A 10,871-nucleotide genomic window follows, 5' to 3' on the forward strand; every position below is an offset into this window, starting at 1 on the left:
GGAAATACAAATTACCAGCCAGTGGACACCAGTGTGGAGAGTCTCCATGGAAATACAAATTACCAGCCAGTGGACACCAGTGTGGAGAGTCTCCAAAATATTTCAAGTAGCTCTTTGACCCAGATATATCACTACTGAATATATATCCAAAGATACTACTGTGTCTGTTTATTGTAGCATTATTTAAACTAGACAACTTACAGAATTAGCCTAGATTTCAAACAGAAAACTGGATAAAAAGGAATGTGTGCTTTATTCAAACAACAAAATTAAGGGTTTTTTTTTCCCCAGGAAAATGGGTATAACTGGAGATCATCATATGAAATGAAATAAGTTAGACTCAAACAAATTTTCTCACTATATATCCTAAATTCTATGGAGATACATAGAATCATGTATACACATATATGACATGAAAGTAAGCAGCAAGACTGTAGAAAAAGAATAGAGGAGGAGGAAGAAAAGGGATGGCAGGGTGCAGGTGATCAAATTACATGATATGTGTGCATTAAGATGTCTTTGTGAAACCTATTACCATGCATAATGAATATGCATCAGCATTCCTAATTAAAGTCATTTAAATATTTACATTTATTTACTTAATGGTTGTCTTAATCACTGTTTTATTGCTGTGAAGAGACACCACGATCAAGGCAATTCTTATAGACAAAAGTATTTCATTGGAGCTTGCTTACAGTTTCAGAGGGTGAATCCATTATCATCATGGAAAGAATGGTGACAGGCTGTCAGACGTGGGGATGGAGAATAGCTGAGAGTTCTACATGCAGGTTTAGAAGCAGCAGGAAGAGCAAGCCTAGCATGGACTTTTGAAGCACCAAACCCTACCCCCAGTAACACACTTCCTTCAACAAGGCCACCCCTACTCCTTCTCAAGTAGTGGCACTCCCTGATGACTCAGTATTCAAATAGAAGCCTGTGGGGTCGTTCTTATTCAAACCACCGCAGTAGTTGCACACAAAGACATACAAGCATCCAACAGTACATATGTGAGGGTCAGACAGCTTGCAGGAGTCAATTCTCATCTTTCAGCTTGTGAGTTCTGGGCATTGAACTACAGTAGTGACACAGTGACAGGTGCCTTTATTCACTGAACCACCTCCACAGCCCGCTGTCATTGCTCCAGAGGTGGTGGGACCTGAAAGAATGGAGGCAAAGATTAAGGCCGACAAAGGTCTCATTCGATTGACACCTTTATTTAGAGCATCAGAAAATTCATACTTTGAGGGTTAAGAAAGGTCATATGAGTTCAGGTCACAAGCATTCTGAATAATAATAGCAAGTGCCAGTGGGTACTCTGAAGCAAATCCACTCCTATCCTCTACACCTGGCAAGGACACAAAGACATATTCCATGAACGATCCCATAGGTCAGTAGACTCTTGTTCTAGTTTCTTGGGTTGTTCTCACAAACACTCTAAATTTTCTTCACACTGCTCCATCCCTGGATCATGTTCTGGTAGCCCACTTAAAATACTTTTATAAAGTGGGCTAAAGAAATGGCTCAGAGTTTAAGAACACTTGCTGCTCCTGAAGAGGACTGGGGTTTAGTTCCCAGCATCCGTAGGATAGCTCACAACCATCTGTAACTCCAGCAACAGAGGCTCTAGTGCCACCTTCTGGCCTCTGTGGGTAACGAACAGGCCTGCACGTGGCACACATAAAAGCAGACAAACATATATAAATAATATAATTTTTTAGGATCTGTTTCTGAGTTTTCCTAGTTGGCCTGAAACATTGTTGTACAGACCAGGTAGGCCTCAGCTCAGAGAGTCACCTTAATCTATCTCCTATGTGCTGGGGGAAATGTCTTTTCAAAACATTTATGCTAGGTAGTAGTGGTACACGCCTTTAATCCCAGCACTCAGGAGGCAGAGGCAGATGGATATCTGAGTTCAAGGCCAACCTGGTCTACAGAATGAGTTCCAAGTCAGTCAATGGGACACAGGGAAACTCTGTCTTGAAAAAAAGAAAATTTCATAAATCAATAAAATTACACTTCTGCCTTATTATTTTACTTGCATCATATATTATTCATAGAATAACATTCACATAATTATATGAATTCATATAATTCATGAGCTGATATGACTTTATGAGCAAATTTAAATGAACATGTACAATGGTGAGCTAGATTCTCCCACAGAAAACTCTGCCATAAAATACCTGTGGATAAGAACTTGCCATTCTGGTTTCACTCATCCATGGGTTGGTGCCACCCTCTGTCACTTAGGGTCTGAGAGAATGAGACATGAGGTCCGGTTCTGGCAGTGATAAATGTCCAATTAGGCACAATTACAGAGTGGGTTTTGATAGTCTGTCTTGCTGGGGTTTTTATTTGACCCATCATCTTGTTTGTCTGCCATTTTGGGGATCTTTCACCACAATCCATCTCTGTTCAGGAGGCTCACAAAGTTCTATTGCAACCATTGTCATCCTGTGACATACAAGTAGGAAAATATAAGGGCAGAAAGGGGATGCCTTGGAAGCTGGGAAGTGTGTGGCTGGTGTCCTGAGCTAGGAGAGGGAGCTGTTTGTAAAGAGGCACCCAGGACTCCCTATCTTCTACTTCACACTACACAGGTCCAAATCCACTCTTTGAGTTGCCATGTCCTCCATCTTCTCCAGCTATAGGCTGGGCCTGTTGCTGTCTGAACCCAAATGCGTGGTGCAGCTCCTTTAGCCAAGACAGTTAATGCTAAAGGAACAGTTAAATATGCGTTGTTAGAAATGATAGCTCTCTTAAGGGTCAAATAAATAAAAGCTACAGATTCCTGTCCCCCTGGCTGCGGGGGCATAAGTAAGAGCTGGTCCCCAAGAAGAACATATCCTGAATGCAAGGCAAGGCTGGCTTTGATGGTGACTGTAAAAGCAAAGTCACCAAATGCCTTTTCCCAGAGAGCAGATCCCCAGTCAGAGGTTGACAGGAGTCCTGTGAGATGTCCCGAGTCACACTTTTAGCTTTATTTTCCCAATGTATAAAATTTCTTGTGGTGTCTACCGGAACTCATTCAGTTAGTTAGCCTTCCATAAGTGAGTGCCATAAGCAGCCTGCATTTTTCAGAGTTGGAATATCCTTTTGAGGCTAAGCCATGTGATTTCCCTGGTGCAAGTGCGTGTTCCTTGAGCGTCATGTTTAGGGACCAAGACCACGGCTGCAAAGATAGATCTTACATCAAAGGGAAGATGAGATGGTTTGTATTAGAGCAAGGCATGAGTGACTGTGTCCTGTGAACACATGTGTGTCTCCATTTGGTCACAGTTCTTCGTCGCATTGTCTACATGGACACTTTAAAACGCATGATAGAAACGTCCTGGAGGCAGAGTTACCTCAAAGCAGATAAGTCTTTGTTGTGGCCCTCAGATGTTTGTCTGATGACATTCTAAGCCTTTGTGTTAATACAGCATAAGAGGAAAGAGGGTTAAAGGGAGGTGGCTGTTGTTCTCCCTAACACACAGGGACTTCTCAGGAGTAGACATTCACAATATCAGGGTCCATATTGGAGTCCCTTCTTTCTGGGCTCCTTTGGCTCTTTTGTAAACCAAGAGTTCTTGGTAAAAGACCATGAAGGCTTGTGTATATGGCATCTCTGACCATTTTTTTTTCTCTCATACTGTAAGTCTAATTATGTTACAGTATAAGTCGGGCTGCCACTAAGCTGCCATTGCTCTGGTTTGTCTGATTTATTTCTAATTAGGCTATTTTGTAGAAAAATAAATAAAGGTGCTTTTTCTCTTTAGCTTATTTGAGTCAAATTGGTTTTAGTAGTTAAATATATAGCCAATTGGAGGTATTGAAGGAATATTCTAAGAGAGATCTAAGGACAATAAAGATAGAGGTCATTGAAGATTTATATATATATGTATATGTATATATATATATATACTTTTAGATGTATTCTTATCCATGACTCAACTTTAGGGTATCAGATCTCTCTGGATCTTAGATGGACATACACACTTTTTCTGTTATATCCAATCTCCAAACGTTCCAGCCTGTCCTTAGAAGGACCAGATACCCTGCCAGTGGTTGTGAGTCAGCATACAAATGCTGGGAACCAAACCCAGGTCCTCTAGAAGAGCTGCCAATACTCTTATCTGCTGAACAATCTAATCTCTCTAGCCCAGGGCATTAATTTTAAATCTCATCAGGTTTCCTCCTTGCCACACAAGTGTCCTCTCCAAGGTATTTGTGTCTGTTAGTGTTGTAATCCTAGCACTGACCACTGAGCTCAGGCCACAGGGGTTCTGCAATGTGTTCTGGGATGTGTGCCTTCCACACTGAAAATGCGTAAGAGCCCAAGCTGCTAAGGAGGCACTGGAAAAGTTACTTAAATGTTCTTCTGGGAATAAGTGAGAATCCGTGGCTTCCCATCCCTCCCCGTGTCCATGCTAGAGGTTCGAGTCCATGGAGGTAGTGTATGCCCTCCTAGGACATTTGCATTTCTGGGACCCAATGTAATTTACACATGTCCAGGTGCCTTTGATCTCCGAGCTTGGAGATTTGGCATATATTCCCTCAAATAAAATGTGTTAAAGTTGAGACCCTCAGTGCATGGCCAATTCTATCTTGGAGGAACTGGAGGATCTGGAATATATCAATGTGATAAGCAATGGGGAGGGCTCAGGATATGCAGCGTTCCCAGGCTAGCTCCCAGAGGCCTACTGACCTTCACTGCATTAACTCTTTGAGGAAGGATATCTAAAAGCCTCATTATCTACTCAGCAATTAGTAGACTATGCTAATATATCTACCAGAGATAAACTGTGTCTCCTCTGCCGTGATACCAGGAGTTAAAGCCCAAGAGAGTACTTGTGAGCCCATCAAACCCATGAGTTCATTCTGTGGTCTGGGTAGACTCATGCTTGACTAGACCTGAATGCCTGCCTCACCAGTATGAGATGAATTAAGGTTCACTCATAGAAGACTACAGAGATAGGGAGCCATATGCATTTTCCAAATCTTCTCCTGGTGTTATTTATTTATTTATTATTTATTCATGTTGCCCAAGCCAGAATTTATGCCCAGATGTGACTTGGCTTCCGCTTCACATTTGATGGAGGGGAGTCCTCACAGGTTCTGATGTCTGTCAACTCATTCATGACTTGGAGAGAGACTTAAAACATGTGGGTGTTCATCCAGACTCTCCATGAATGGAGTAAAGATGTATGGCATACAGTGTACCATAGTCTGGTGCTACCAGCTCCAACATCAGCCTTTTCATTGGGTGGTTTCCTCTTTTCAGGTTTGATTTTATTTTTATGGTTACATTTATATAGACTGTTAGGTGGGGGTGGGGTGTGTGTGGCCCATGCACACAAATGTTCAAGTATACACATACATAGAGTCAGAGGTAGACATTAGGTGTCTTTCTCTACCATTCTTCATTTTGTTTTCCTGAGAGATGGTTTTTCATTGAACTAAACAGTCTCCTTATCACCTAGGCTGGCTGGATAGCAAGCTCTCAGGATCCACCAGTCTCCACTCCCTAGCACTGGGATTACAGATACACAAAACCATGCCAGCTTTTGATTCAAGCTCAGGTCCTCACAGTTGCATAGGAAATGCTTCTTACCCACTGAGCCATCTTTGTGATCTCTATTACTCTTTTGAAAAAGACTTTATTTTATGGATGTGAGTGTCTCCCATAGGGTTTCAGTTGCTGCAACAAAACACCATGACCAAAGCAACTTGAGGGGGAAAGGGTTTATTTGTCTTCCACGTTGTAGTCCATCATTGAAGGACATCAGGACAGGAACTCAAGCTGAGCTGGAACCTAGAGGCAGAAGCTGATGCAAAGAGGATGAAAGGATGCTGTTTACCAGCCTGCTCCGCCTACTTACAGTATTCAGGACCACCAGCCCAGGGATGGCACCACCCACAATGGGCTGGACCCTTCCCAAACAATCACTAATTAAGAGGATGCCTTACAGGCCTGTCTACAACTGGATCTTATCAAGCCATTTTCTTAATTCGAGTTCCCTCCTCTTAGATGACTTTAGCTGTCATAAAACTATCCAGCACAATGCTTTGCCTACATGTATTTATGTACACCACAGAGATGGTACCCACAGAGATCAAAAGACGTTGTCAGCTCCCCCAGAACTGGAGTTATTGATGGTTGGAGCAGCCATGTATGTAGGTGCTCTGAATTGAACCTGGGACTTCTGGAGAAGCAGCTGCTGTTCTTTAACAACCAAGAGCCATCCCTCCAGTACATCCATTATTGTAACTCTATTTTTTAAATTAATAAAAAATGTTTTATGTTTATTCATATATGAACTTTATACATTGTGGCTCCTTGGGAATTCCTTGTAATATTTTCTTGAATCCATGAGTTAGCCAGGGGTAGGATATTTGCAATCAGTTTTCTTTGTCACATAATACTGAATAGAAATTAAGCTGTACCTGCTATTAAACACTAGCAAGACAGTAGTGAGGAGAGGTGGGGTGTGTGTGTGTGCGTGTGTGTGTGTGTGTGTGTGTGTGACAAATAAATGATCTCTCTGATTTGGTGTTCTCAAGGCTAAGACCTTGGGTTAACGAGCAATGTGTCGTTGCAGGGGTTGGTGTCATTTGAAGACGTAGCAGTGGACTTCACTTGGCAGGAATGGCAGGAGCTGGATGCTGCTCAGAGGACCCTGTACAGGGACGTGATGCTGGAGAACTATAGGAGCCTGGTGTGGCTGGGTGAGTCAGAGCCCTCTGCAACTCTCATTAGCAATTGCTTTCTTCTTTGCTGATAAGGACAGTAACCAGTGCCATCTTTTCATACTAGTAGGTATTATACATTTTTAACTGACATGTAGTACTGGGACTATACATTAGAAATTACTCCTCCCTTTCGCTGTACCCAAGCTGTACTAAGAACCCAGCTTCCCCTACTCGTTCTCCATCTGCTGTAGCCACCGTTCCATCCTTTACTTCTTTGAGTCAACTTAAGCTTTCAAGTGTAATGAGAGCATGCAGCACTGTCCTTTTGTTTCTTTCTTTTTTTTTCCTTCTTTAAAAAAAAACTGATATATATCACTTATGTATTGTGTCTTTCCTGGAGAGACATAGAAGAAAGTCTGACCACCCCAAATAAGTGGGGGCTGATGGGGACTGCTCCAGATAAGAGGGGGCTGATGGAAGAAATATCTGTCTGTTCTACTTTGCTGGAGCCCCAAAGTTAGTTTACTAACATACAGTTGAGCGGGAGAGAGCCATTACTGGAATTCCATGTCCTGTGTTAATGACTATTAATGTTATGTTAACATCCATGACTATTATCAAAGACCTAGATGTCTGCTACTTTATGGTTCACTCCATTCCATTGTCATAACTGGGCCAGGGTTTCCTGTATGCCACAGCTATCTTGCTTCAAGATGGTGACGACTGTTCACAGAGGAACTAGCTGTGCTGTACCCATAACAACCCTCCCTTTCCGTCATGTGACAAAATTTTCACTTATTTTAATAGAAAATATTCCATTTCTATATATGCTACATCTTATCTTTTTAAAATATCTCTGGGTTAATGAACACCTACATTGATCACAGATTTTTGTTTTGTGAGCAATACCATAATGAACACAAGACTGATGGTTTTAAAGACAGGAATGAATGGTGGTACATGCCGGTAATCCTAACACTTGGGGTGGTGTTGGAGGCAGATCCAAAGTGTGGCACTGTATACATATGGATCGATATCTGGGTTCTTGCCTTTGTTCCACTGGTATATGTCTCCTTTTATGCTGAGTACAGATGTTTGAGTTACTGTATTTTTGGAGTATGTTTTGAAGACATATATTAGAATGACTCTAGGTTTTTTTCTTTTTGTTTAAAGTTGCCTTCACGGTTTTAGCTCTTATGATGTTTAGGGCAGTTGGTTTTTTGTTTTTTTTTTTTTCAGTTTTGTTAACAATATGATTGGTACTGAAATGGGAATTTTATTAAATCTATAACTCACCTTGGTTAGTTGGAAATGTTCACAGTTTTCTTTTAACCCATGAATGTGGTCAGTTCTCAGCACCCACATCAGATGGTTCACATCTGCCTGTAAACTCCCCTGAGGGCAAGGACCGAACTCCCTCCTCTGGCCTCCACCATCATCTACACACAGAACATACACAAACATAAATAACAAAATAGTCGTAAATATTAAAAAATATTTTATAGCTATTGCAGATTGGATTCTGGATTCATTTCTCAGCAATTTTACTAGTAGTAAGCCTATGCTTTCAGGCTTGGGTGATTTTACTTTGTATTCTGTACCTGTGGTGAACTAATTCAACTAGCCCAACTGTTTTTTATTCCAACTTTTATTTATTTATTTGTTTATTTTTTTTCTCTTCCGTATAAGAAGTCATTTAACCTACAAAAGAGGACAATTTTGAAATTCCCACTCTGATTTTAATTGCTTTTATCCCTTACTCTACTATCATGTCTACCACGGCTGTGCTTATATTGAAGAAGAGAGTTGAAAAAATGCATCCTTGTCTTGTTTGAGAACTTAGAGGAAATCAATTCTGGTTTTCCTCATCATTGACCTGTGGGTTTGTTCTACGTAACTGCTATAGTATAGAAATATAGACTTTCTGTCACTAATTATTGAGTTTCATGAAGATAGGGTATTGACTTTTCTCATGTCTTTTTTATGCATGGATGGTGGTGTATGTGAGCACCATATGGCTTTTTACTCTTCATTCTGTTGATAGGGTGATACTTGAGAATTTCCGTATCATGAAAATTGTATTCCTAGAACAAATTACAGAGAATCGTGGTTTAGGGGCTGGAAGAAATGGCTACGTGATTAAAAGCACTTTGTTGCCCTTGCAGAGGACCCAGATTCAATTTCTAGCACACACATTGTGGCACACAACCATTCATAACTCCAGTACCAAGGAATCCAATATCATCTTCTGACCTCCGAAAGTACTAGACATACACATGATGCAGAGACATACATATGTAGAACAAATAAAACGGGATCCAGCATCCGCTCTTGTCTAGGGCCACTGGGCGAAGCAGGACGCAGGAAGTCTGACTGTGCTGCAGATCCCAGGGAACCCCAGGGTGGGCGTTGGATTGTGGGAAGCCGCAGGATCCCGTTGGGGCGGGGGGGTGGGGGCAGGAAAGACAGGGGTCTGGTGGCCCGGGGGACCTGCCAGAGTCGGGCTCTGACTCTCGAGTACCACAGATGCTGCTGGGCACCATGGAAGAGCCAGTTCTGGGGTCCCTGGGCTGCATCGAGGCCAGGGATGACAGGTTCTCACTCTCGGACATCCCAGACACCTCTGTGTGTCTCAGAAGAGCGGAGAACAAAGTAGGGACACTTGGGCAGACTCTGGCCTGAGGACTAAAGGGAAAAGGGCAGGGAGGAGAGAGCTCTGGCAGGTTACGGCAAGGAGGAGAGAGTCTAGCTAGCTCAGGCAACTTGCTGGGCGGGGCAGCTTAGGGTGATGGTGGCCTGTGGCTGGAGCACAGGGAGGCTTCCCAGTGGGAGGTTAGACACGCAGCTTGAACTCACTCTGTAGACCAGGCTGGCCTCGAACTCAGAAATCCGCCTGCCTCTGCCTCCCAAGTGCTGGGATTAAAGGAGTGCGCCACCACCACCCAGCGACACGAAGCTCTTTAGAGGGAAACCTGCTCCATTGCTCCATCATGGTGGATCCAGATAAAAAGAGGCATCCATGGTTTTAGGCATTTATTGTAGAAAGGCAGAGAGAGGGCGAGAGTAGAGAGGCAAAGGGCAGCCATGGCCACATAGAAAGAGGGGGAGGAGGAAGGGGAAGAAGGAGGACGACAGGCAAGATTAAGAGCAAGAGGGTAAGAGAGGGAGCAAGACAGTGAGGAGGGGGCAAGCAGCTCCTTTAATAGTGGGCTGGGCCATTCTGCCTGTTGCCAGGTAACTGTGGGGAGGAGCATACCTGGCTGCTGCCAGGTAATTGTGGGGGTGGAGTCTGGACAGCCTACAAGACTGAAGGCCACATAATTATGGAGCTGGGGCCTCGTGTCAGGTGCCTAGTGTCTGGGAGAATGTGGCAAACTTCCTTTCGTCCCTTGCAGATTAATCTGCTGGGTCTCTGGGGTTTAAACCTAGCTCTTCCAGGTTGCCTTTCATGGTCCCACATACATGCAAGCAAAACACTCCTAAGATAAATAAATCAAAACTAGAGTCATTGTTTATAATCTTTTTATATTCCATCCTACTTAATTTTCTGTCTTGCTGAGAACTGAGGTCTACTAGTCTGTACTTTGCTGTGTCCACTGTAGCTTCTTAAATCACTATAGTGTTGGTCTGTAAGGCTACAGCTGACTTCTCTTACTTTTCTATTGCTACAAGGAGACTCCATGATCAAGGTAACTTATAAAACAAAACATGATTTGGGGCTTCCTTATTTATAGTTTTCAAGGATAAGTCTGTAACCGTCATGGCAGGGGGCATAGCAGCAAGCATGCAGGCAGGAATGTCACTGGAGCAGTAGCTAAGAGTCTATATTTTATCCACAAGTAGGAGAGAGGGAGAGGGAGAAGGAGAAGAAGGAGGAGGAGGAGGAGGTGTTGGTGGAGGAGGAGAAGGAAGAGGAGACGGAGGAAGGGAAGGAGGGAGGGAGAGAGAGAGACAGACAGAGAGAGAAAGAGAGAGAGAAGAAGAAGGTGGAGGACGAGGAGAAGGAGAAGGGAGAGGAGACAGAGGAAGGGAGGGAGGGAGAGAGAGGGAGAGAGAGACAGAGAGAGACAGACAGACAGACAGAGAGAGAGAGAGAGAGAGAGAGAGAGAGAGAAGAAGGTGGAGGAGGAGGAAGAGAAGACAGAGGGTGGAGGAGGAGGAAGAGAAGACAGAGGGAGGGAGTAAGGGAGGGAGGGAGA

At 43.2% G+C, this 10,871-nt stretch overlaps 1 protein-coding gene across 2 annotated transcripts in view; it reads left to right on the forward strand.

Annotated features, from left to right (window-relative positions):
• The window catches only part of LOC110295144 (zinc finger protein 883-like), a 28,517-nt gene that overhangs the window by 6,614 nt on the left and 11,032 nt on the right, over positions 1-10,871 (forward strand). For both annotated transcript variants that reach the window (XM_021163619.2, XM_029476901.1), the window contains exon 2: positions 6,582-6,708. In XM_021163619.2, the coding sequence (XP_021019278.2) occupies positions 6,582-6,708 (127 nt within the window). The remainder of the gene's footprint in view (positions 1-6,581; positions 6,709-10,871) is intronic.

This window comes from Mus caroli, chromosome 5 (genome assembly GCF_900094665.2).
Source record: "Mus caroli chromosome 5, CAROLI_EIJ_v1.1, whole genome shotgun sequence".
NCBI lineage: Eukaryota > Metazoa > Chordata > Mammalia > Rodentia > Muridae > Mus > Mus caroli.